Here is a 25,120-nt window from a genome sequence, read left to right on the forward strand (position 1 = left end):
CGGGCGGGCGGCTTCCGCCCGGCCCGGCGCGCTTCCCCTGAGCGCCCGCCTCCCCGTAGGCCCGGCCCGAGGTCTGGCAGCCAGCGACAGAGCCGGGCGCCCACGGCCCGAGCGCCCCCGGCAGCACCATGCCTGCGCTCCTGGAGCGCCCCAAGCTTTCCAACGCCATGGCCAGGGCGTTGCACCGGCACATCATGATGGAGCGGGAGCGCAAGCGGCAGGGTGAGACGGCGCCAAAGCGGGAGGATGCACGGCCCGGGGAGCACCGCTCTCCCAGGGCTGACCCCCCACCCACGGGCAGACCAGTGCACGGCGGCCGAAGCTAGAGGGACGGACAGCCCCGTTGTGGTGGGGATTAGAGGCCACACCTAAACTCCAGCGCCCTGGAGCTGGGAAGGACCTTGGAGAGCACCTAATAAACCTCCCCGCCCCAGCCCCCTCGCAGTGATGGGGAAGCCTGTCCCCTCCTAGTGCTCTTGGTACTGGAGCAAGTACCAAGAGCACTGGGATAACCAATTTTTGCCGGTCTTCATTCTCTAACATTCTAATAGTTTAACCATCCTGCCACTTTCTCGTTCTGCCTGACTCTTATTCCAGAGGAGGAAGAGGTGGACAAGATGATGGAACAGAAGATGAAAGAAGAACAGGAGAGAAGGAAGAAAAAGGAGATGGAAGAGAGAATGTCACTAGAGGAAACCAAGGAACAAGTAAGCAGTCTTTTCATCTCTCCTAGCTCTTTCTTCTCTTGGCTCTCCTGCCTTCACCTTCTCTCCCCTCCCCAGATCCTGAAGTTGCAGGAGAAGCTTTTAGCCCTACAGGAAGAGAAACATCAGCTTTTCCTGCAGCTCAAGAAAGTTTTACATGAGGAGGAAAAACGGAGGCGAAAAGAGCAGAGGTGAGATTGGAGAGCTAAAAATAAAATTGGGCCCAAAGTGTAACTGGGATCAGGTAACAATACATCAGTGTTTAATGGCAAACGGGACGGGGAGGGGGGTGGGAACGGCATGGGTCGGACTTGTCTTTGATCTGCCTTCCTGTCCCTCCAGTGACCTGACCACTCTGACATCAGCGGCATACCAGCAAGGCCTGACCGTTCACACTGGAACTCACCTCCTCAGCATGCAGGGTGAGGATTAAAGAAACTGCTTGTCAGAATGCGCCTTCCAGTAGGTTGCTGCCTCATTTCAGCATCATGAAGCCCCTCTCCCTCTCTAGGGAGCCCTGGAGGACACAATCGCCCAGGCACCCTCATGGCAGCAGACAGAGCCAAACAGATGTTTGGACCCCAAGTGCTTACGGTAAGAACAGTAAGTAGACATGGGTGTCTAGGCTGAATTTTTTTCCCTACTACTACCACCCAGACCCCAGCACGCTTACCAGCCAGCACTCAAGTCATGAGTGTGTCCCACCAAACTGTGTAGAGGAAATGGGGCAGTCACTTGAGTTTTTGCTTCATGGAGTTCACAGGCAGTGAGTTCATCTTTCCTCCTTAGACCCGGCACTACGTGGGCTCAGCAGCTGCTTTCGCAGGGACCCCAGAGCATGGGCAATTCCAAGGCAGCCCGGGCAGCGCCTATGGGACTGCTCAGCCCCCACCTCACTATGGACCCACACAGCCTGCCTACAGTCCTAGTCAGCAGCTCAGAGGTGAGCAGTGCAAAAAGAGGAAGAGAGCTTTCCTCGAGGCCCAGAGGGAGGAGTGGGGAACAGGCTACGATGAGGTTCTCGTGACTGTCTCTTGCCTCCTCAGCACCTTCCGCATTTCCTGCAGTACAGTACCTGTCTCAGCCACAGCCTCAGCCCTACGCCGTGCACAGCCACTTTCAGCCCACCCAGACAGGTGACGGACACCCCACGCAGGGGCCCAGTTTCACGGGTCCTCCCTTCCTTTCCCCATTCTCTACTCACTTCACACCCTTCCTCCCCACCTAGGGTTCCTCCAGCCTGGTGGTGCCCTGTCCTTGCAAAAACAAATGGAACACGCTAACCAACAGACGGGCTTCTCTGACTCAGTGAGTAGAGCCTTGCGAGGTCAGCGAAGGGCTACCTATGCTAAGGGGAGCCGCTGGTTGCCTCAGCTAACTTTGTTCTCTGCAGTCCTCCCTGCGCCCCATGCATCCCCAAGCTCTGCATCCAGCCCCTGGACTCCTGGCCTCACCCCAGCTCCCTGTGCAGATGCAACCAGCAGGAAAGGTAAGGGTGGTAATCCAGCCTGTGAGAATCCCTACACGACAGGGAAACAGGACTGGGTAGGACAGGTGGTCCCCACCCCCATATTCCCTTCCTCCCTTGGGATGGCTCTCAGTTGGGCGTGGAGTAGAAGGGAGGGCACGCACGCTGACAAAGCCCTCCTTTCATCACCGCTGCCAGTCGGGCTTTGCAACCACCAGCCAGCCTGGCCCTCGGCTCCCCTTCATCCAGCACAGCCAGAACCCGCGATTCTACCACAAGTGACCATCAGATTTGATCTTCAACCTTGCCCCCAGCCCCTGCCGTGGGGGAGGATCCCTGGTGTGTCCTAGTCCCAGGCCAATAAAATCTACCTGCCACTGACCCTGGCTGCGACTATCTGTGTTGCCTCCCACTGGGCTGCTAGGAGGGTGAGGGGTGGCTGGCAGGTCCATAGGAACCACAGGGGGACGGCAGGTTGGTTGTAATGAGCTCAGTGGCAGAGTTCAACCTATACTCTTATTTCTGATTTCCAAATTGACGTCCTAGTCAGCAAATACCGATTTATTTCGAAGCAGCAGCTGAGTTGGGGGCTTCATATTAAACTTGTAGTTTTATTCAGGTTTGATTTTTAACAAATGTGTCGGGGAGAGAGCCCGCAGGAAAGGGTGAAGCCCATGGGGGCAGGGCCCTCCCAGATGCCTGAGGAGGGGGCAGGTCCCCTCCCCTCTCCTCCTCTTCCCTTCCCATCTAAAGGGATTTGGGGAGAGACATAGGCAGGGGAGGGGGCTGGTCCCCAGTCTGTGGGGGTGGTGCTTGGGAAAAAGGGCTATTGGGGAATAAGGGACCAGACCAGGGATGAGTAGGGGAAGGGCACAAGGAACATTTGCCAGAATCCACAGCTTTCTGATTCCAGATTGAATTAAAAAAAAAAAAAAAAAAAAAAAAAAAAAAAAAAAAAAAAAAAAAAAAAAAAAAAAAAAAAAAAAACAAAACACCAAACCAACATAAACCACAAGCAGCACCCACCCGGTCTCCCCCACCAGGGCTGTAGTGCGAGGGGAGAAGAGGAGGGCAGCGTCACCAAGGCCATGGTTCACTCACTCCTGGCCAAGGGAGCAGGGTGAAGGGCACGGGCTCCCCGACAGATTGAGGGTGTAGGGGAAACCAAAATAAAATGTCAAATAAATTGTGTAGGAGGAGTCCAGCCAAGGGCCGGGCCAGAGCTGGGCCAGGCTGGGGGAGGGGGCCTCTGCAGGCTGGAGGATCACTGCTGCCACCACAGCCACCCTGGGTAGAAGAGAGAAACCAGGTGAGACAGGATAAAACCTTCAAAGGGAAAAAGGGTGAGGGGAACAAGCACCACAATCAATTAAGACCAAAGTAGCCCTTCCATGGAGATAACAAAGTGAGTGAAGGGGGCTGGGGGGAGGGGTGTCACCACACTCACCTGGGAGCCAGTTATTTTGCCATGGCCTTGATTGCAACAGCTGCCTCCTCTGTCATGGCAGACAGCACTGTGATCTGGGGGAGCATGGGGGATAGTCAAGTCTGAGCTCAGAGAAAGAAGCACAAAGAACAAGGCTGGGCATAAAAGAAAGAGGGGGGGCACCATACCAGTATCTCTTCTCCACAGTCGTACTTCTGCTCAATCTCCTTGCCAAGATCTCCCTCAGGCAGACGGAGGTCCTCTCGCACCTCCCCGCTGTCTTGGAGCAGTGATAGATACCCATCCTGGATGCCAATCAGCTGGGGGCAGACAGGGAAGGAAGCTGAAGGTAGGCCCAAGTAGCCTGAGGATAAAGGGTCTGATGGGCAAACTAGGGTGGGAAACTGCTAATACCAAATACCCTCTCCTCCTGCCAGTCTCCCTTCTGTCAGGACAAGGTCTTCTCGCCAGTCTCTATCTTCCTCCCACAAACCACTAACCCATCTACAATCCAGACCATCTACATACCTGGAAATCGTTCCTTTTGATGTTGGGGACATCCATATTATGAGTTGACGGGCAGATATCTTCATATTTCTTCCCAGTAAAGATGTCAATACCAACCAGATGGACCTGTATGCATGCATCACATCAAAGAGAAACCCAACCAAACTCTAGGATGGAGGAGATAAAGGCTCAAGTTATCCCTGGCTAGTGAGGGAAGTCAGACTAGGTTGTCAGGACAAAGATTAGAGGAGCTGGAATTGAACCAATCAACTCAAGAGAGAAACACTAAAGCCTCTAAAAAGAGCCTGGGGCCAAAAGACCACCACTGAGACTGGAGTTGACAGCACACAGGAAGGTTGTAGGACAGGCTTGGAGCAGTCACCTAGAGCTATCAAAACATTAACGAGAGACCAGGATCCTAGGGGAGCAGGAGGAGTCTAGGTGAAAGTCTGGAAGAAGCTTTCTGGACATCAGCATAAAAGGCTGAGAACTTGGAAAATAAGGAAGGTAGAAGGAAAAGAGCTGAGAAAACAGGAAGGAATGAGAAAGAAGAGAGCTGAAAAGAAAAAAGGACTTGGGGGGAGAATAGAAAGAACGATGCATTTAGGAAATAAGAAAACCAGAAAGAACAAAGAATGATCTAGACATCTGGGGGTAACTCAGGATGTGCCAAGTCAACAGAAGACAGAAAAACTGATTTGGAAACAAAACCACAAGAAATCCAACAAGGGTGAATCAGGTTGAACTTTTGAGAAAAAAGAAAAAGTAAAGTTACAAGGAGGGATATAAGAAAAATGTTAGGACCTAAGGAAGCAAGGAGGCTCCAAGAGAGGGGGCAGGTAGAGACACTCTGATGCTGCATCAGAGATCCAAGGGGAGAGCTGGCACTGGAGAGTGGGGCAGCAATTTGGAAAATCAGAGGTGTACACTGGAGCCCCTCCGAGGGATGTTAGGATTGGAGAAATCCTGGGCAAAGTGATGGAAACAAAGAGAACCTACAAAGACTCAAATGGACAGACAAATAGAAAAAGTGACGGAGCAGCTGAAGAGCCAGAGCATAAAGGACCACGAAGAGAAGTTGGAGACACACGAAGATGGAGAAAGGGGGGATTCCAAGGATGACAGGGCACAGAAGGGTAACCAAGGAGGAAGCTGAAGGCTGGTGTAGTAGTTGAAAAAGGTGTCCAGGGCTGAGTGCTGAACACAAGGAACTGGACGGTAATAAAAGAGCTAAAGAAGATAGGGGGCTAGCATTGATGACAGCTGGTGGGGAAGACAAGATATGGAAATGAAATTCTAACCTTGGCATGGCCGTGCTTGCCAGTCTTGGAGGTTGACATCTCCACAATCTTACATGGCCGGCCTTTGAGCACCACAAAGCCATTCTTACGTAATGCTGAGCACTGCATCGGGAAGGTGGCTGAGGCCCCTGCATCTCCTGTCTCGAAGTCCAAATCATCTGCCATTTTAAGAGGCTTCGATTCCAACTAGAATCAAGAAGAGAACTAGGGTCAGTAAGGATAGAATTAATAGGGTCTCCAATTTATCCCACTCTACTCTAGAAACACTGCTTCATTTTTTCCCCAGCACTTTATTCCATTACCCACGTAAAATAAAGTTCCTAGATTAAATACTGATTGGAATCAAAAATACTATGTGTGTGGCGGTGGGAGATAAGCAGGATTCCCCACCCCAAATGAAAGCTAAAGGGGGGGGCCGGGATAGAAAAAGCTCCAGGAAGTCAGGATGTCAAATCTCTGAGATGGGCAAAGGCCTAATTCCTGGTAGGGGGAGGACTCAGGTGTTGCTTGCCACTGAAAACCAACCACCCCTCTTCCCCACACATAACCAGGGCTATAATTAGGTGAGCAGCTATGAGCCAGCAAAAGGGCGGGGCTAATGTGGGGGGGAGGGGTGGAGACCGGAGGACAGGGAGCCCCACCCGTCTCTGTTACCCCCCCCACCCTATCCACACACGAGCCAGTCACTGGTACAGGAAACCACAAGGCCTCTTTGGGGGATTCCCGCCTCTCCAACATGCATTTGCAGACGCAGTCGAGGGGGAGAAAGTAAAGTTGTTTTCTAACTGATCTCCCTGCCAAACACCTCTGCTTTCCCAAAGGGAACCCAGAAACCCAGCCTCTCCTCAAGGGCCCTCCCACTTTTCCCAGGATGCACCGGTCCTGTCGGCTTTTCAGGCCGGGCCTGTACAGTCAGTAGAAAGTGGGAGAGTGGGGAGTGGTGAATGACGATAAAATGAAAGCAAAAGGCTGGTAGTAGTTAGTAAGTAGTGTAAATTATACTAGGCTAGCAGAGTTAAGGACCCTAAAACCAGGAACTCCCATATCAGACACAACGAGAAAGACAGTGACAAGGTGAAGAGCACCTATCAAAATGGGTAATTCATCTGCCCGGGACTTTAAAGCGCTGTCGGGACGACCGATAAGAGTTGGGCTCCCGTCCAATCGCCCTCGGTTTGCCACTTTCTCTGGCGTCCCAGCACGGACAAATGCCACTTACACCTGGCTGGCCGCCTCACTTCACAGGAAGATTGGGAAGAAAGCTACAGGGGCCCATGAGGTGGGGGAGCGCTAACATATGCCCACAGCGGGCTCACGGAGGTGATCAAGATCAGGGCGTCGGGCTTCTCCCACTCCTCAAAATTCCAAACTCCCTCAGGCGCCCGCGAAGACCACCTCTCTCCGCGCTGGGGGTTGCCGGCTCCCGCCCACCATGTGGCCGCCCGGGGCTTCCGGTGGCCGGGACCTGGGGGGAGGGGTCCCCGCGCTGCCATGCGGCCCCCGTCCACGTTCGGCCATGCGGCCTCCGACCCCAAGGGCAGCCTCTCATAGGGGGCACTTCCGGTACTGCGGCCACCCCCTCCTCAAAGGCCGCGCCAGGCCGGAGCCACGCAGCCTCCCCTCCCCCCCGCCGGCCGCCAACCCCCCCTCCACATGCCCTCTCACCGAATAGCCCCCTCCCCCACCTCACGTGGCCGCGCGGCGCCCGGTTCTCAACGTCCCAGGTACCCTTACCCCGGCGGGCCGATCTTGCCCCCGGCCCTCGCCCCAGCTTGGCCGCCCGGCGGCCTTTCCCGCGTGGCGGCCTCGCGGCTCGCCGTCCCCCGCCCTGCGTCGCTCCAACGTCACCGGGCCAGCCCCAACCGTCACCCCGCGCGCCAACCGGGTCGCGCGCCCGAGCCTCTCCGCACCTCGCGCTGCTCGCAGACCGAATCTCGTGCGGCGGCGGCGGCAGCCGATCCCCTCTGCCCCCTCCCCGACCCTCGCGCAGTTCCATCTCTACTCCCAGGCCCAAGCCAAGGTTCCGCGCACGCGCGCCCTGCCCGCTCTCACCTCGCGCGAATGCACTGACTCGACCCCGTTCACTCGCGGCGAGCCCAACCGCTGCCCCAGAGCCCGCTGCCGCCGCCGCCGCCGCCTCTACCGCCGCCGCCGCTGCTGCACACGGGTCTTAGTACGCAGGCGCCGACTCCCCACTGACCAACCAAGCAGCCCTGTGACAGCCGCGCAAGCGTGCTATCTATCTCCTCCGCCCTCCACCCCCGCACTGCGCAAGCGCACAGATTCTCCCGGCTCTCCACCCTCCCTCCCACCTACCCATCCAATGACGCGCATCCGTGACCCCGCCCCTCACAATTCCTGAGTTCGTCCCACCAGTAGGCAACGCGCAGGCGCATCCGGTTTTTTAATCCCTTCAACCTCCTCTCCCATCCCCGTGTTAGACCACCAGCCCTACCGGACGGTTCTTGCGCCTGCGCAATAAGAAGCCCTGCACTCCACACCCTCTGAAGGAAACGCCTCGGCCTCAAGGCGCATGCGTGTTGGGAGTCCTGACCGCCCCTTCCACTTCAGACGTCGTCTGTACGCCAGGCGTTGAAAAGACCACGCCACTGTACTGCCGGTGTCGTCTAGAACGCATGCGCCTTAGGAAACGCCCCACCTCGACTTTAGCTGGGCTTAAGACTCACACGTTTCAGAAAACTTGTACTGTGGGGTGGGTCCTTGGTCTCAAAACCCATTTCCCCGCTTCCCACTTCCCCTGGTTCCACACATGCGCGAGAGAGCTCTTTACGCTCCACTCTTCCCAGCGCGCTAGTGTGGTCAGGTTACCACCCATCTCAGCTTCACTTCTCTGAACTGTGCGACTCTGCTCTGCCATAGAGTTTCATCCAGAAAGATAGAGCGGTCCTGTCCCAGCCACCATCTTGTTTAAACCCTCGGTCCATGTTGGTCTCTATGGCTTCCATAGAGGCCATTCTACTTCTGAATCCTAAAATAAAGAGATTTACATGGCATTTCTCTTTTTCCCCCAACTGTTCTCTGCGGTCTCCAAAACAGTTGTCTACGAGCACCCTTAGAAAAAATTCTCTATAAAGAAGAGTGCTGTATCAAATTACACTGACATTCTCTAAATCATGGGAAGTGACCAATGAAACCAGAAACAAACTATCTCTCGGAATGAATTTCCCTGGCCCTCGTTCTAGGGAAGAAAGGCGCTGCTTTTCCTGAAAGTTTGTAGTCTTCTTCCTCTAGTTCCTAGGTTTTCAGCACTACCTTCATAGCTACTTTGTTTGCTTCAGTAAGCGGTTGACAACAGTATTATGGAACAAGACAAGCAGCTAAATAGCTGGACTTGGAATCCAAAATCCTAAATCTGGTTCTTGTTTAAGATGTAACATGATGGATGTGAACTGCAAACACTAGCTTGAATTAATACATTTACGTAGCACATTATACTATCACCCCCAGCTCCTCCCACTCAATTTTCTGAAGTTTCTGCCATTTCCTTTGGGGAAAACAAACTTCCTGGGTGCATTGTTTGAAAGTTCAATTCATGCTCTTCTCAAAGATGTATTGTCCAAATGACCCAACAATTCCACTCCTAAGTATATACCCACCCCCCAAAATTAAAAACAGGTACTCAAATCCTTGCACGCAAATGTTTAGAGAGCGCTACTCATACCAGTCAAAAGGGGGAAACAGGGCTTCCCTGGTGGCGCAGTGGTTGAGAGTCTGCCTGCCAATGCAGGGGACATGGGTTCAAGCCCTGGTCTGGGAAGATCCCACGTGCCACGGAGCAGCTGGGCCCGTGAGCTACAAATACTGAGCTCTGCGCGTCTGGAGCCTGTGCTCCGCAACGGGAGAGGCCACAACAGTGAGAGGCCCGCGTACCGCAAAAAAAAAAAAAAAAAGGGACTTCCCATAAAAAAAAAAAAAAAAGGGACTTCCCATAAAAAAAAAAAAAAAAGGGACTTCCCATAAAAAAAAAAAAAAAAGGGACTTCCCATAAAAAAAAAAAAAAAAGGGACTTCCCATAAAAAAAAAAAAAAAAGGGACTTCCCATAAAAAAAAAAAAAAAAAAAGGTGGAAACAACCCAAATATCCATCAGATGAATGAATAACCAATTGTGGTATACCCATGTAACGGAGTATTAATCACACAAAGGAATGAAGTATAAATGCATACCACAACTAGATGAACTTTGGAAACATTATGATAGGTGAAAGAAGCCAAACAAAAATAGGTCACATATTCTATGATTCCATTGATATGAGATATACAGAATAGGTAAATCCATAGAAAAAAAAGCAGGCTGGGGCTTCCCTGGTGGCGCAGTGGTTGAGAGTCCGCCTGCCGATGCAGGGGACGCGGATTCGTGCTTCGGTCCGGGAATATCCCACACGCCGCGGAGCGGCTGGGCCCGTGAGCCATGGCCACTGAGCCTGCGCGTCCGGAGCCTGTGCTCCGCAACGGGAGAGGCCACAACAGTGAGAGGCCCGCGTACCGCAAAAAAAAAAAAAAAAAAAGCAGGCTGGCTAAAAGGGAGGGGAATGGGAAGTAACCGCTTAATGGTCATGGGGTTTTATTTTAGGAATTAGAGGTGGTGGTTGCACAACATATGAATGTACTAAATACCACTGAATTGTTTATTTAAAATGTTTAGTTTTATGTTATGTGAATTTCACCCTCAATTTAAAAACCCTTGGACTTCCCTGGTGGCGCAGTGGTTAAGAATCTGCCTGCCAACGCAGGGGACACGGGTTCGAGCCCTAGTGGGGGAAGATCCCACATGCCTCAGAGCAACTAAGCCCGTGTGCCACAACTACTGAGCTTGCGTTCTAGAGCTCGCGAGCCACAACTACTGGGCATGAGTGCCACAACTACTGAAGTCTGCACACCTAGAGCCGTGCTCCGAAACAATAGAAGCCACTGCAATGAGAAGCCCCGCGCACTGCAACAAGTAGCCCCCGCTCGCCGCAACTAGAGAAAGCCCGTGTGCAGCAACAAAGACCCAACGCAGCCAAATAAATAGGTGAATAAATAAATTAATTAATTAAAAATTTTTAACTAAAAAGAAAATGAAAACTCTTGTACACGAATATTCAAAGCAGCATTATTCATAACAGCCGAAAAGTAGAAACTACTCAAATGTCCATCAACTGATGAAAGGATAAATAAAATATAGTATATCCATACAATGAAATATTATTCAACAATAAAAAGGATTGAAGTACTGGGTACATGCTACAACATGGATGAACCATGAAACATATGCTAAATAAAAGTCAGTCACAAAAGACCACATACAGTAGTGTGTAATTCCATTTACAGGAAATGTCCAGAATAGGCAAATCCATAGAGACAGAAAGTAGAGAGTAGTTGCCTAGTGCTTAGGGGTTAGGGAGAAATGAAGACATGGGGAGGGACTGCTAACGACTGTGGGGAAAGGGGCAAAGGGTGTCTTTCAGGATGATGAAAATGTTCTAAAATTGATTGGAGTGATGGTTGCCCTCTTCAGATATTAAAAAACATTGAATTGGGGCTTCCCTGGTGGCGCAGTGGTTGAGAATCCGCCTGCCGATGCAGGGGACATGGGTTCGTGCCCCGGTCCGGGAAGATCCCACATGCCGCGGAGCGGCTGGGCCCGTGAGCCATGGCCACTGAGCCTGCGCGTCCAGAGCCTGTGCTCCGCAACGGGAGAGGCCACAACAGGCCCGCATACCGCAAAAAAAAAAAAAAAAAAAAAAAAAAACATCAAATTGTACACTTTAAATAATTAAATTGTTAGTATATGAATTATATCTTGATAAAGCTGTTATTTTAAAAATGTGTTGTTGGGGGGCTTCCTTGATGGCGCAGTGGTTGAGAGTCCGCCTGCCGATGCAGGGGACACGGGTTCGTGCCCCGGTCCGGGAAGATCCCACATGCGGCGGAGCGGCTGGGCCCGTGAGCCGGAGAGGCCACAACAGTGAGAGGCCCGCGTACCACAAAAAAAAAGAAAAAAAAATGTGTTGTTGGAAAAGCTAAAGCTGGTCCTTTGTTTTAAAAAAATAATAACAATAGACATACCTCTGGCAAGATCGACCTAGAAAAAAAAGACATAAACTATATTAGAAGTGGAAAAGGTCATAAACCAACTATAGCTGAGATTAGAAACTATTATAAGACAAACTATGAAGAAGACTTGCTGAACAAAAGAAAAAAAAATGAGAATTTCCTCAATAAATAAATTACAAAGGGAAAAAGAAAACCAGCAGGGGAAACTACAGATTAAAAAATGTAAGTCAAATGAGTGAGTTTGGACTCAAACAAACTACAAAAGGGTGGGAACATTAAGAGACAATTAGAAGTCTGAACACTGGTATTTTATATTAGGAAATTATTCATTTGTTTGGTGTGCTAATATGATGTTATTTTTTATTTTTTTTAATTTTTTCGGCAGGTGAGTTGTTACACACTCCTTAGCGGATTCCGTGATGTTATTTTTTAAAGTCGTCTTTAACAGTACATATGGAACTATTTACATGTGAAATGATATCTCTGGAGTTTGTCTCAAAATAATACATGAGAGGCAGAAGTGGGAGAGGTATAGATAAAGCTAAAGTTAGGGGATGGGAAATGGGTTTATGATACTCTTTTTTCTCCTTATGCATGTTTGACATTTTCCATAATCAAAGTGCTTCAGACTGTTCTTTGTTAATACATTTGTAAACAGTCTAAGTGGACAATTTCCTGAAATATATAATGTATGTGTATACATATATACAATTTATCAAAATTAAATCAAAGAAATAGAAAACCTAAATAAACTCTTACCAAATTGATGAAAAAAAATATGTGTTTTTGGGAATTCCCTGGCAGTCCAGGAGTTAGGACTCTGTGCTTTCACTGTCTAGGGCGTGGGTTTGATTCCTGGTGGAGGGAGGAACTAAGCTCCCACATGCCGTGTGGCGCGGCCAAAACAAAACAAAGTTAAAAAAGAGTCCAACAGACGAAGTGAAGCTTGAGGATGAGCGAATGGGTAACGCTTAGGTGTGGGTGAGGGGGCGGGACGTTCTTGGACCCGCTCTTACGGCACTCGGCTGCTGGGATCAGCGGAGAAACCTTGAGTGCATTCACTCAGTCATCCATTCATTCAGTTCATATTTACTGAGTCTATTAAGTGCCAGATACTTGGGATACAAGGGTGGTGAGATTAGCACTATGGTCCCTGCCCCACAATTGGGAGGAGGAGATTATCAGATAATAAACAAATGTATAACATTAGCCCGTGTGCTCAGGCCAGTACCTGTCTACCACCAGTGACTGATGGGTTTATGAACGGCGGTTGGTATGAGAGTAGGAGGAGAAGCCCTGAGAAAATGCCTGAGGGATCTTCTGTGATTTTGACCTTGCTTCTGTGGAAGTTAAGAAAAAGAGGGTGGAGATGGAGAAGAATGAGACTGGAGTGGTTCTGGGCCTGGAGGAAAGGCCCAGGAGTTCTCCCCACCCCCCCCATTCCCAGAGGCCTTGCAGAACCCAGGTGCTAGGGAGAGAAGCCAGAAAGTTTCTTAGAAACTGGACCAAGCAAGTAGGGAATAGGTCTGAGGACAGAACAGGGACCCAGCTCACAGAGGAAGGAAACTCAATGAGCCCATCGCAAATGACTCTAGAGCATTAGATCATTCGTTTGCTCAGTTATTCTCTCTCCAGGTAGAAACTGAGGCTCGCTCTGGGCCAAACCCTGTGGTCAGACTGAAGAGGTAGCCAGGGGACTTCCCTGGTGGCACAGTGGCTAAGACTCCGTGCCCCCAATGCAGGGGGCCCAGGTTCAATCCCTGGTCAGGGAACTAGATCCCACATGCATGCCACAATTAAGAGTTTGCATGCCACAACTAAGGAGCCTGCCTTCTGCAACTAAGACCTGGTGCAACCAAATAAATAAATATATATATTTTTTTAAAAAGGTAGCCGGGCAACTGCAGAGCAGAGCCATGCGGCTGACAGCAGGGCACGTGGGGGCTGAGTGAGCACCAAGAGGGGCCAAACCCAGCCTGGAAGCCTGGCAGTTCTTTTGGCAGGGAGACACCCGAGCTGAGGAACCTGGAGAAAGATCAGCCCTCAACAGGGTGAGGGAAGGTCTGGGAACTTGGTGGGCAAGGGATAAAGCAAAATTAGCTGGGTATCAACCCTTCTTGGCTGGTCTAGACCCATGAAAAGAACACCTCAAAGGGGAATTCCCTGGCGGTGCAGTGGTTAGGAATCTGCGCTCCCACTGCAGGAGCCTTGGATTCAATCCCTGGTCGGGAACACAAGCCACGAGGCCAAAAAAACCAAAAAGAATATCTCAAGGTTTAAGAGAGGAACTGAAGGGCAGATGGCCTCTGTGTTGAGAGAAGGAAGATCCAAGAGGCAGGTTAGGGCCTCAATCCTCAAACAGGGCTACCCTTGCTGCATCCTGGGTCTAGGGCCCGTGCACCAGCCCACAGTCACTTGGTCACTCCAAATCCCATTCCTGCCTCCCCTCTCTCCACCTGGCCATTTCTCATGTGCCTTTCAGCACTGAGGTCTGGCTTCACCTCCAGCCCATGCCATCATGGCACTCCCAGGCTAACTTGAATGGCATCTTCTCTGCTCATGGCCCCTGTGCTCACTCCTACCCATCACCTGTCCTACAGACAATATGTCTGTCTCCCACTCCAGACGCTGAGCTCTGTGTGAGCGGGGTAGTCCCCACACCCACCACAGAGCCTGACACGTGGCTAGCTCTGAATGTTTATAGAATGAATAAATAAACAAGTGAATGAATGAGGAGGGGCAGCAATCTGAGCCAGAGAGAAACTGCCAGATGCTCAGCGGGAATCAATAAGAAAGAGGGTTTTAAGACCAGTGAGGGGGGCTTCCCTGGTGGCGCAGCGGTTAAGAATCTGCCTGCCAATGCAGGGACACGTGTTCGAGCCCTGGCCTGGGAAGATCCCGCATGCTGCGAAGTAACTAAGCCCGTGCACCACAACTACTGAGCCTGAGCTCTAGAGCCCACGAGCCATAACTACTATGCCCACGTGCCACAACTACTGAAGCCTGTGCGCCTAGAGCCCATGCTCCACAACAAGAGAAGCCACAATGAGAAGCCCGCTCACTGCAACAAAGAGTAGCCCCCGCTCACCACAACTAAAGAAAGCCCGTGCACAGCAATGAAGACCCAACACAGCCATAAATAAATAAATAAATAAATTTATTAAAAAACAAAACAAAACACCAGTGAGGGGACTTCCCTGGTGGTTCAGTAGTTAAGACTTCCACTGCAGGGGGTGGCAGATCTGCCGGGAGAAGGTGGGTGAGAAGTTCTGCCAGAAGATCACCAACATTGTAGAGGTGATGAACCGGCACGAGGACACGCCCAAGATGTCCTCGCAGTCGGAGGTGGACAACGTGTGTGACACAGGCTTGCGGGACGTGCAGCCCTACCTCTACAAGATCTCCTTCCAAATCACTGACACCCTGGGCTCCTCCGTCACCAACACCATGCACAGGCTCATCAAAGACACCCTGGCCCTCTAGGCCTCACGGGGGCCTTGGGCACTCCTTGATGGCTTGCGGACCTTGGCTTCTGGGAATCGTACTGTTAGGCCCTTGGGGCTCTGAAACCCACTCTGGGTCCTTGATGAGACTTGGAAGGGCCACCCCTGGCTTCCTGTTGTGTGGTTGCCAGTCTCTGGTCATCCTCGTCACCTTCACTGATGGTCAAGTCCGGCCTACACTGTCTCTCCGCACCCCTGGTGGGGGTCCCTTTCCTACACTGTACAGAGGAGCCATCACTAGGATGGGAAATAAAGTTGAGAATGTGGAAAAAAAAAAAAAAAAAAGACTTCCACTGCAGGGGGCATGCATTCAATCCCTGGTTGGGGAACTAAGATCCTGCATGCCATGTGGCATGGAAAAAAAAAGACGAGTGAGATGTGGCAGGTGGGTGAAATGGGTGAAGGGGGTCAAAGGTACAAACTTCCAATTATAAAGTAAAAAGTCCTGAGGATGTAATGTACAGCATGGTGACTATACCTAATTACACTGTATTGTATACTTGAAAGTTGCTAAGAGTAGAGCTTCAAAGTTCTCATCACAGGAAGAAGAAAAAATTGTAACTATGTGTGGTGATGGATGTTAACTAGATATAGTGTGATAAGGATGTTAACTAGATAGAGTGTGATAATCATTTTGCAATCTATAAATATATCAAATCACTATGTTGCACATCTGAAATAAATATAATATTATATGTCAATTATATCTCAAAACAAAACAAAATCAAAAACAGTGAGATGTGAGTTGAAGTTAGAGATTAAAGAGTCTACTCAGGGCACACATCAGAGCCACCTTGTCCTGACCTGCCAGGAAACAGGTCCAAGACCTGCATGCCATTCTCTCTCCTGTGTTCACCTCTCCTCGTCTTTACGATGCTCGGTTCAGCTTAAAATAACTGACTCTTATTGGCACTGGTGCCCCCAATTTGTTCTTTGAAGGAAAAGGGGACTGGGCAACTCAGAGATGAGTGGGACTCACGAACTCCTAGTTTCACAAAGGGGAAACCAGCTTTAGGGATGGAAGTTGGACAAGAAAGAAGATTCCCCGCCTTGCGATGCAGGGGACATGGGTTGGATCCTTGGTCTGGGAAGTAAGATCTCACATTCCAGAGGTGCAACTAAGCCCTCGCGCCACAACTACTGAGCTCGCACGCCTCAACTGGAGCCCACGTGCCGCAAACTACAGAGCCCACGCGCTCTGGAACCCGCGTGCCACAGCTAGAGAAGAGAAAACCCGCACGCCACAACTAGAGAGAAGCCCGCTTGCCACAATGAAAGATCCGGCATGCCTCAATGAATATCCCGCGTGCCGCAACTAAGACCCGATGCAGCCTTAATTAATTAATTAATTTAATTTAATTTAAAAAAGAAAGAAAGAAAGAAAGAGGATTCCCCCTGCTTGAGGCCCATCACCTGCCTGTTTAGAGAGGAGGGAGTCTCCCCTCCTGCCAACTCTGAAGAGGAAGTTCCTCAAGTCTGCCCTGCAGTTCATCTGTGTAGCCCATCTTAGGGGCTGCTTGGGCTCCCCAGACTGAGGTGTAATGTCAGAGTTTGATCTGACCAAACTACCCCCACTGTCTCCTGCAGCCTGCCAGGGAGGAAGGACTAAATCCTCACCAAAGGGGTTAGTCCTCTGGGAAGAGTCAATTCCACCGAGAAGAACCCAGTAAAGCGCTTTAGACATCATTCAGGGGCCTCTGGATTCAGGACAGGATTTTTGCCTGGATTCGAGGCCTGCGGGATTTAGGTTCCAACATCCCCATCCCAGCTGTTCCTCGCCAGAGCCTCTGCAGGCCTCCTGCACCTCCCAACACAGTCATGCCCTTCCCCCTCCTGGGCCACTCACACTGTGTAGCTTTTGAAACCCAGCAGGACCCTGTGGGGCTCCTGGGCACGGAAGCCTTTCTGTCCCGTTTCTTGTTTGTAGGGAACAGACTCCAGCCTCCATGACCTTCCCTGGGTTCCAAAGGGCAGATTCAAACAGTTGCTCCTCGGGAAGGGAGAGGATGCAGACAGAGACAAGGGAGAGGCAGCCAAGAAACCACCTGAGGCAACATTAAAGGAACCAGAGAAGTCGATCAGGATTAGGAAAGCAGGGACTTCCCTGGTCCAGTGCTTAAGACTCCTGCAGAGGGCGCAGGTTCAATCCCTGGTCGGGGAACTAAGATCCCGCATGCCAGGCCAAAAAAAAAAAAAATTAGGAGACCACCTGAGACAAGATGAAAGGAGTGCAGGCCCTGCGCACACTCTAATCTTATCAGCAACCCTACACTTGAACCATTGTTATAAAAACTCCTCACCAATTCCTCATGGGCTGGGACACACAATTCTGAGAGGCATGAGCCCGCTGTGTCCCCCTTTGCCTGGCAAAGCAATAAGGCTATTCTTTTCTACTTCACCCAAAACTCTGTCTCCGAGATTCAATTTGGTACCCGTGTACAGAGGCCAAGTTCTCAGCATCACTTTGGCCCAGTCACTTAGCCTCTCTGGGACTATCTCCTCATCTGTGACAATAGAGTTCAACACTTACTTCATAGGGAGCTCAGCCTGACCTAGGGCTGTAAATCCCATCTGCGTGGGGCTCCAGCCTCAACTTTCTCCTGAGCCGCAGACTCATCCCTCAAACTGCCTGCCTGAGCGCTCTTCTCGGATGTTTCAAACAAGCCCCAAACCAAGCCCCTGACTATGTTCCTCTTCCCAGGGTTTCTCGTGGAAATAAATAGCATCAGCATCTACCCACGTTCAAGCTAAAAACCTAGATTCCGTGATTCCTTTTCTCTCACCGCCACAACCAGTCCACCATCAAGCCCTGCAGACACTGCTTCCAAAATGTACTTCAAACTCATCCATTTCTCTCCATCCTCACTAATCCGCGGCCCCATCACCTCTGCCTCCCTCCAGTTTATTTTCCCCAGAGCAGCCAAGTAATATTTTTAAAATGTAAGTCAAGTAGGGGAGGCTGTGCATGCATGGGTGCAGAGGGTATACGAGAAATCTCTGTATCATCCACTTAATTTTGCTGTGAATCTAAAACTGCTTTAAAAAATAAAGTTTTGGGAATTCCCTGGTGGTCCAGGGGTTAGGACTCGGTGCTTTCACTGCCGAGGGCGCAGGTTGGACCTTTGGTCAGGGAACTAAGATCCCGCAAGCCATGCAGTGTGGCCAAAAAAAATTTTTTTAATTAAAAAAAATAAAGTTTATTAAAAAATAATAAATTAGACTATATCACTCATTCCCCCTTTTAAAACCCTTGAAAGGGGACTTCCCTGGTGGCGCAGTGGTTAAGAACTCACCTGCCAGTGCTAGCGGACAGGGGTTCGAGCCCTGGTCTGGGAAGATCCCACATGCCATGGAGCAACTAAGTCTGTGCACCACAACTACCAAGCCTGCGCTCTAGAGCCTGTGAGCCACAACTACTGAGCCTGTGTGCTGCCACTACTGAAGCCCGCATGCCTAGAGCCTGTGCTCTGATACAAGAGAAGCCACTGCAATGAGAAGCCCGCACACCGCAACGAAGACCCAACGCAGCCAAATAAATTAATTTATTTTAAATTTTAAATAAAAATAAAACCCTTCAAAGACTTCCCATCACTCTTAGGATAAAATCCAGGTTCCAAAGCGTTGGCTAATCTGGCCCTGCCTATCTCATCCTCCACCTTGTTCACTAAACATTTTCCTCTGATAGGCTCATGTCTTTTCTGCGTCAGGGCCTTTGCATTAATTTTTTTTTTCATGTGCCTGGAACTCTCTTCCCTAATCCCAACACTTGGCTGTCTTCTTCTCATCCTTCAGGTCACAGCATAAACTGTGACACACCTCCCAGCAGTGTCTTCCTGGTGGCCTAATTCTAGATTATCCCCTTACAGCCTCCTATTCCACACATCACACCAATCTGTGCATTTCCTTCATGGCTGTGATTACATCTGTTATTATCATGTATATCTGTTGACTTATTTCATCACCTCCTTTACTAGACTGTAAGTGGTGTGAGGGCAGGGAGTGTCTTATCCACCACTGAATAAGTGTCTTCCCAGCACCTTTTATAGCACCTTGGTGCACAGAAAGTGCTCACTAAATGCTTGTTGAGGAAATAAATGAACAGGCATATTTTATTGTAAACCACCTGAACTATTTTTATTTGTTTATGTATTTATTTATTTATTGGCTGCACTGCCCAGCTTATGAGATCTTAGTTCCCTGACCAGGGATCGAACCCAGTCTCTCTGCAGTGGAAGTCCAGAGTCCTAAGCACTGGAGCGCCAGGGAATTCCCCACCTGAACTATTTTTAGAAGACACACAGAGTTGCTAAGGAGCACTGTGGTGATCATTCCATCCACCCTGCCTTCCCCACCACATGGTCGGAGGAAGGTACTCAATAAATGTCAGTGAAGTTAATTCAAACAGGGAATCCTTGGAACTCTGAGAACGGATTTAATATCATGGAAGTTGAGGTTGAAAGAGAGGGTTGTGTAACAGTGCTATCTGCTAGAACTTTCTGTGACGACAGATCTGTACTGAGAAAAAAAAGCATTTTAGAAAGATCTTTCTGGCTTTCTTCTTTCATTCAGTCAACTCTTTACTGGCCGCTTACCAGATGCCAGGTACAGTGTTAGATGCTTAGAACACAGCAGTGAAGAAGCCAGCCAAGAATCCAAGCTTATATACATTAAAAACAAGAAAATATCAGGTACTGATAAATACTGCAGTGAAAATAAAGGCAGGATTAGGACAGAATGACTGGGAGGCTATTTTGCTTGTGGGGTGCTTCGTGAAAAGTGGATGGGAGGGGGGCAATTTTGGAGGATGCAGGTGAGAAATGCTGAGAGCATGAGACAGGCAAGTACAGCAGAGTGCATATCACCACAGCCAGATATACTGGAGCCCTTTCCCGAGACAGGGGACCCTGGAGAGTTCCAGTTGGCAGCTGGGCATCACAGATCTGGAGCTCGGGAGGGTGGTCTGGGCTAGCGGCGTAGACTGGGGAGTCATCTGTGTTTGGGTTGTTTATTGGTTTCCTAGGGCTGCTGTAACAAAGTGTCACAAACTTGGTGCTGAAAACTACAGAAACTTATTTTTACAGTTCTATAGGATAGAAGTCTGAAATCAAGATGTTGGCAGGACTGCCCTCTCTTCCAAGTCTTGAAAAGAGGATCCTTCTTTGCCTCTTTCAGCTTCTGGTAGCCCAGGCACTCCTTGGATTGCAGCTAGAGCACTTGCATTTCTGCTCTGTCATCGCATGGCATTGTCCCTATGTGTCTGTCTTTACGTAGTAGTTTCCTCTTATAAGGACACCAGTCATATGGATTAGGGCCTAGCCCAATGACTTCATCTTGATTTCATTTCATCTGCAAGGACCCTATTTCCAAATAAGGTCACATTCACAGGTACCAGGGGTTGGGGTTTCAACGTATATTTTGGGGGACACAATTCTACCTGTAACAGGTCATAGCTGAAGCAGTGGAAGTGAACAAGTTCCCCAAAGGTGACAGAGTCAGAACAGAAGAACTGGGGACTCTGGCAAATAAAAGCTTGAGGAGCCCACGAAGAAGTCTGAGAAGGAGATGGTCTCCAGTTACATCTGTCACATAGACAGAGGTGGAGGAACAAGGGCAAAAAAAGGGTCCATTGAACTAAGTGACAGGGCAGATGTCAGTGTCTTTCCTCATGTTCCTCCCCCCTCCCAAGGGAAGAAGCAGAGCCTGGGTGATGGAAACAGTCTTTTAAGAAATGTAGTTTCAAAGGCTGGTATATATAGGGTGGATAAACAACAAGGTCCTACTGTAGAGCACAAAGAACTATATTCACTATCCTGTGATAAACCATAATGGAAAAGAATATTAAAAAGAATGTATACAAGTCACTTTTCTGTACAGCAGTAATTAACACAACATCGTAATTCAACCATACTTCAATAAAAAATAAAGTTAAAAATATTAGTTTCCAAGGAAAAGCCTGACATATGGAAAGTACTAGAGGGAATGTGGGGGTCAAAGGATTGTTGTGGAAGATGGGAAAGTATAGTCCCAGCACAGTGGAAGGAGGTTGGAGACTTAGAAGATGGGCTCTGGGGAACATCCCTGGTGGTCCAGTGGCTAAGTCTCTGAGCTCCCAATGCAGGGGGCCCGGGTTCGATCCCTGGTCAGGGAACTAGATCCCACATGCCGCAGCTAAGAGTTCACATGCCGCAACGAAGATCCCGCGTGCCACAACGAAGACCCGGTGCAGCCAAAATAAATACATAAGTAAATATTAAAAAAGAAAGAAGATGGCCTCTGGAGTTGGGCTGGTCTGCACTGGATTCTCAGCTTGGCTTGTTCAAGAGCTGTGTGATTTTAGGATGGTTGCTTAACTTCACTATTCCTCTGTTTTGTTATCTGGAAAATGGGGATAATTATACTAGTATCCACTTCTCAGGGCTGCTGGAAGGAGTAAATGACTGAAGACAATTAAAGTGTTTAACACAGCACGTGGCACATACTTAGTGCTCAATAAATATTGACTCTTACTGCAATTAGGTTTAAAGAAATACAAGGAGGAGGTTTCAAGAAGGAGGCAGTAAGTAATATCAGATATAGTAGGTAGGACAGGACGTAGAGGGCAGAGAAAAGGTCAAGGATTTGGCGGAGTGCTAGCAGAGCCTGGAAAAGGAGAGGGCAGAGCTAACAGTAGCTAAAGAGCAAATGGGGCAAGAGAGGGAGGGGCTATAAGTATGGAACACTCTCTTGGTAGCAGCTGAGAAATAAGAGAGCAGGTATTAGCAGACAGAAGAAGCAATAGACCTTGATTTGGGCAGCAAGGAGAAAGTTAGAGGCGAAAGTCGCTGGTAGTGTTTGGTACTAAGGGCTAAAGCGAGGCAACAGCATCTTGTAAATCTTTCACATATCTCAGTTTGATACCATAAATCTTCACCTTTGCTGTGCTGAGCCTGGGCATCCAGGGGAAACTGTTCTACAAAGGAGGAATGGGCACTAAGGAATGATTGTGGGTAAGTGGTGACATACCTCAGCATGGGAGGGGGAAAAAGAGGAGCCTGGATGAGGACTTATGTTTCAGAAGCCTGAGAAGCAATTGGCTAGAGGATGTCTGGCTCAGAGTCTGCTAGAAGGTGGGAAAGACTCAGGGCTGGAGACACACGGGTTTAAGAGCCATCAGTAGCAGATGGTCACCAAAACCAGGGGAATGGATAAAATTACCTATAGAAGGGGGGTGACAGGAGAAGACAGTCCAGGAAAGATTGAGGCTGGTGGAGAACAAGCCACAGAAGGAGAGGTATCAGGGCATGGGGGAAGGTGAAGCTGTGGAAGCTTTGGCAGGACCACTTCTGCAGATGGAGTTGAAAGAGAACCCAAAACCAGGCCCCAAATGTCTCAGTTAAGAAGAGGGTGTGGACCATTGGTGAAGCCACCTCAGTGGAGTGGTGGGGACAGAAACCAGGTTTGGGTTGGTGGGGTGTGAAAGAAAGATGAGGAAGTAGAGACAGTAGAGACTTTCTTCAGGAAGTTTTGTGTTAAGTTGATGGAGAGGTGTAGAGCAAGAGTTAGGAGGTAGGGGTTTTGTTTTATTTATTTATTTATTTTTAACAGTGAACAAGATAGGCCAGATTGCAGGTGGGCAGGAAATGACAGAAAGAGAGGGACAGTAAGAGGAGGAAGGCTTTTCACAAGAATGCCTGGAGCCCTTGTTATCTATAGTACTTAAAAATATGTAAATAGGGACTTCCCTGGCAGTCCAGTGGTTAAGAATTTGGGCTTCCACTGCAGGGGGCACGGGTTCGATCCCTGGTGGGAGAAAAGATCCCGTATGCCTTGTGGGGTGTGTGTGTGTGTGTGTGTGTGTGTGTGTGTGTGTGAAATTAAATAACCAGAAAATTACATGCACAAACCTTTCAACTGAACAGGGATATTAATTGCAAATCTCTGTAGCATCTTCTACTTCTTATCCATGGGGATAGAGAGTATGTAACTGTTGTATGTCTAAGTATTGTTTCATGTCTCGGTGCTGTCGGCCAAATGTACTTTTCCTGCAGCACCCTTGATCTCCTGACATATTTTTAATTTTACTACAAATAGGGCTCACCCTTTCTGTTAGCTTCCTCTCTCTCACCTTCTAACTTTACAGCTAACCAGTCCACACCTGAGCTCCCTCTGTACCTTCCACGCGATTCTTTGGTTGCCGGGGTCACACTGTGAGTTACCTTGCTTGCCTCCCCCCAGCCTTGGTCTCATGCTTCTCGAATTCCTTGAGCTCAGGGCTGGATACAGGTAAGTTGGTCCTTAATAGTCTAAAAGAGGGTGGTCATTTCTTTATTCTTCACGGCCTCGCCTTGATTTAGTTGTTTTCGCGTCTTTTCTCTTTTTCTGGTGCCCGATGCCCCGGGAAACAGAATCTTCAACTGCGAAAGGGTGGGAGCGGTGGGGCTAGCGGGGTAGCGGTGGAAGGACAGAGAGGAAGCCGGGGCGGGCGGCCTCCCGAAGCGGCCGGCAGAGGGCGCGCCAGCACCGGGATTGGCAGCGGCCGCCGTCTGGAAAGCGGACGCTGGCCTGGCAGGGGACTCCGGGGCTGCGGAAGCGCACGTGGGGCCGGGCAGAGCCTGGGGGCACGTGTGCTGCCCGGGGGCGTGCTGTCCCTGCTAAAAATACGCGTCCTGCCCGGGTCGGGTAGACGGCCCTCGGCGGGAGCGGCTTCTGCAGCCGCACCTTTCTGGGAGGGAGATGGCGTCTCCCGGGCCGGACACCTGGTCTCCCGAGAAACCCGGGGCAAGCCTCACACAGGGCCTCAGTTTTTTCATCTGTGGAATGGGGACCATTCATTTGTTCAAGCAATATTGCGTGCCAGTGTTATGCCAGGCACTGTTCCAGGCGTCAGGCATAACTACACGGTTTTTGCTGTGGAGTTCACGGCTTAAGAGTTTCGGAGTGGGCAGGAATAGTATAAATAAGCAATTTCATATTTCAAAAAATGCCATGAGAAAAGTAAAGAAGTGATAGTGAGGAGTGAAATGTAAGCTGGTACTTGAAGCCAAGTCACCCTGAGAGACATGGAGGCAGAGGAAACTGCCTTGAGTCTGAAGAGCCTGGCCAGTTGGATAAAAGGAAGAAGGCGGAGGGAGCGGCCAGGGAGAGGGCGAGGAGCTGGAGACGGAGACCAAAGCGCCCAGCACTGTGGACCCTGAAACTGATCTCGGGTGGAAAACATCAGAACAGCGGTGGTTTGTGCGGAGGTTGGACCTGCCCGGAAGGGGCTCGAGGGAACCTCCCAGAGCGAGGGAAAAACACCTTAAGGTGTTGATTACACGGATGAACACGTTTATCAAAACTCAGCGAAGAGTTGTGCATTTTGCTGTATGTAAATTATACCTCAAAAACAAACTAAAGTGTGAGAGTCCTCGGCTTGTGAGAGCAACCGTGAGCTGGGAAAGTCTGGCTGGCCGTGCGGGCTGATCCCGCAGGCCAGGGTGTGTGGGTCATCCTCTAGGGAGAGGGTCGGGCGGGCTGGGAGAAAGCAACCACACCTGGCGCTGTGCGGGCAAGCGTGGCCTCGAGAGTGGAGGCGAGCGGAGCCGCTCACAGCCGGGACCGAGGCTGCGGGCTCAGGCCCCCCGCCCGGCTCGTCAGAGGCAAGCTTGGAGCTGCGCCCCCCGCCCCGCCCTTCGTGCCGAGGCCAGGTGGCGGTTGGGGCGCGACCAGCCCGTTTGATTTCCCGCGGCCGGTGGAAAGGGGCGGGGGGAAGGGAAAGAGGCCGTCGGCCAATGGGTTGGGCTGTTGTGGGTCACGTGACGGCAACGGGGCGGGGCCCAGGTGTACTTACAAGGCTGCGGGCGGGGGCCTCGGCCTCCTCACCAAGTCCAAGAGGCGGGGCCGGCGTGCTGGCCTGGGGGGGTAGCTTCGCTAGGATTGGCCTGTGGCCGGGAGGCGGGGCCTGCGCGCGCCGCGGCTGCGGGCTCCGATTGGCCTCGGCTCAGGGCCCGCTGCCGGCGTGCAGGCGAGGCTCGGGGCGCGAGGACCAAGCCTGGCAGTGGGGTCGCGAGCCAGGGGGAGGGGCCGGGCCGGTGGCGGCGGCGGAGGAGGAGGAGGAGGTGGCGGCGGGGGCCGGTACTGGGCCCGGCGGGATGAGCGAGGCGGAGGCGGCAGTGGTGGCGACAGCGGCCCCCGC

At 50.5% G+C, this 25,120-nt stretch overlaps 3 protein-coding genes across 5 annotated transcripts in view; 2 read left to right on the forward strand and 1 right to left on the reverse strand.

The window, feature by feature from the left end:
• Positions 1 to 7: 7 nt before the first annotated feature.
• GPS2 (G protein pathway suppressor 2) lies at positions 8 to 3,117 on the forward strand. 2 transcript variants are annotated; one of them, XM_024731379.1, is made up of 10 exons: positions 8 to 222; positions 598 to 707; positions 783 to 895; positions 1,047 to 1,126; positions 1,216 to 1,307; positions 1,494 to 1,647; positions 1,751 to 1,840; positions 1,933 to 2,012; positions 2,098 to 2,193; positions 2,371 to 3,117. In XM_024731379.1, the coding sequence occupies exons 1-10, from the start codon at positions 129 to 131 to the stop codon at positions 2,452 to 2,454; spliced, it is 993 nt and encodes a 330-aa protein (XP_024587147.1). In that variant the 5' UTR covers positions 8 to 128; the 3' UTR covers positions 2,455 to 3,117. The 2 variants fall into 2 exon arrangements, with proteins under 2 accessions (XP_024587147.1, XP_024587148.1); XM_024731380.1 differs by having other exon boundaries at positions 11 to 222; positions 1,216 to 1,298; positions 2,371 to 2,553.
• Positions 2,764 to 7,967, reverse strand: EIF5A (eukaryotic translation initiation factor 5A). 2 transcript variants are annotated; one of them, XM_024731382.1, is made up of 6 exons: positions 7,862 to 7,967; positions 5,407 to 5,592; positions 4,127 to 4,231; positions 3,787 to 3,918; positions 3,620 to 3,693; positions 2,764 to 3,459 (listed from the first exon to the last, which is right to left on the reverse strand). In XM_024731382.1, exons 2-5 carry the CDS (start codon positions 5,569 to 5,571, stop codon positions 3,631 to 3,633), a joined length of 465 nt encoding a protein of 154 aa, XP_024587150.1. In that variant the 5' UTR covers positions 5,572 to 5,592; positions 7,862 to 7,967; the 3' UTR covers positions 2,764 to 3,459; positions 3,620 to 3,630. The 2 variants fall into 2 exon arrangements, with proteins under 2 accessions (XP_024587150.1, XP_024587149.1); XM_024731381.1 differs by lacking the exon at positions 7,862 to 7,967 and adding an exon at positions 7,459 to 7,638.
• Positions 7,968 to 24,716: 16,749 nt separating this feature from the next.
• YBX2 (Y-box binding protein 2) overlaps positions 24,717 to 25,120 on the forward strand; it is a 7,069-nt gene continuing 6,665 nt past the window's right edge. Inside the window, exon 1 of the mRNA XM_024731391.1 lies at positions 24,717 to 25,059. Coding sequence (XP_024587159.1) covers positions 24,717 to 25,059 — 343 coding nt within the window. The remainder of the gene's footprint in view (positions 25,060 to 25,120) is intronic.

The sequence above is a fragment of the Neophocaena asiaeorientalis genome, unplaced genomic scaffold, assembly GCF_003031525.2.
Source record: "Neophocaena asiaeorientalis asiaeorientalis breed wild unplaced genomic scaffold, Neophocaena_asiaeorientalis_V1.1 scaffold1189, whole genome shotgun sequence".
In the NCBI taxonomy this organism is placed as follows: Eukaryota; Metazoa; Chordata; class Mammalia; order Artiodactyla; family Phocoenidae; genus Neophocaena; species Neophocaena asiaeorientalis.

Excerpts from the sequence above, each read along its gene's own strand:
- GPS2 (XM_024731379.1), top strand. The coding sequence starts at position 129 with ATGCCTGCGCTCCTGGAGCGCCCCAAGCTTTCCAACGCCATGGCCAGG. Across the intron at positions 1,308-1,493 it reads AAGTGCTTACGGTAAGAACA|ACCCGGCACTACGTGGGCTC; the intron begins GTAAGTAGACAT and ends TTTCCTCCTTAG. Across the intron at positions 2,013-2,097 it reads AGACGGGCTTCTCTGACTCA|TCCTCCCTGCGCCCCATGCA; the intron begins GTGAGTAGAGCC and ends TGTTCTCTGCAG.
- EIF5A (XM_024731382.1), bottom strand. The coding sequence starts at position 5,571 with ATGGCAGATGATTTGGACTTCGAGACAGGAGATGCAGGGGCCTCAGCC. Across the intron at positions 4,232-5,406 it reads GCAAGCACGGCCATGCCAAG|GTCCATCTGGTTGGTATTGA; the intron begins GTTAGAATTTCA and ends GCATGCATACAG. Across the intron at positions 3,694-3,786 it reads ACTGTGGAGAAGAGATACTG|ATCACAGTGCTGTCTGCCAT; the intron begins GTATGGTGCCCC and ends ATGCTCCCCCAG.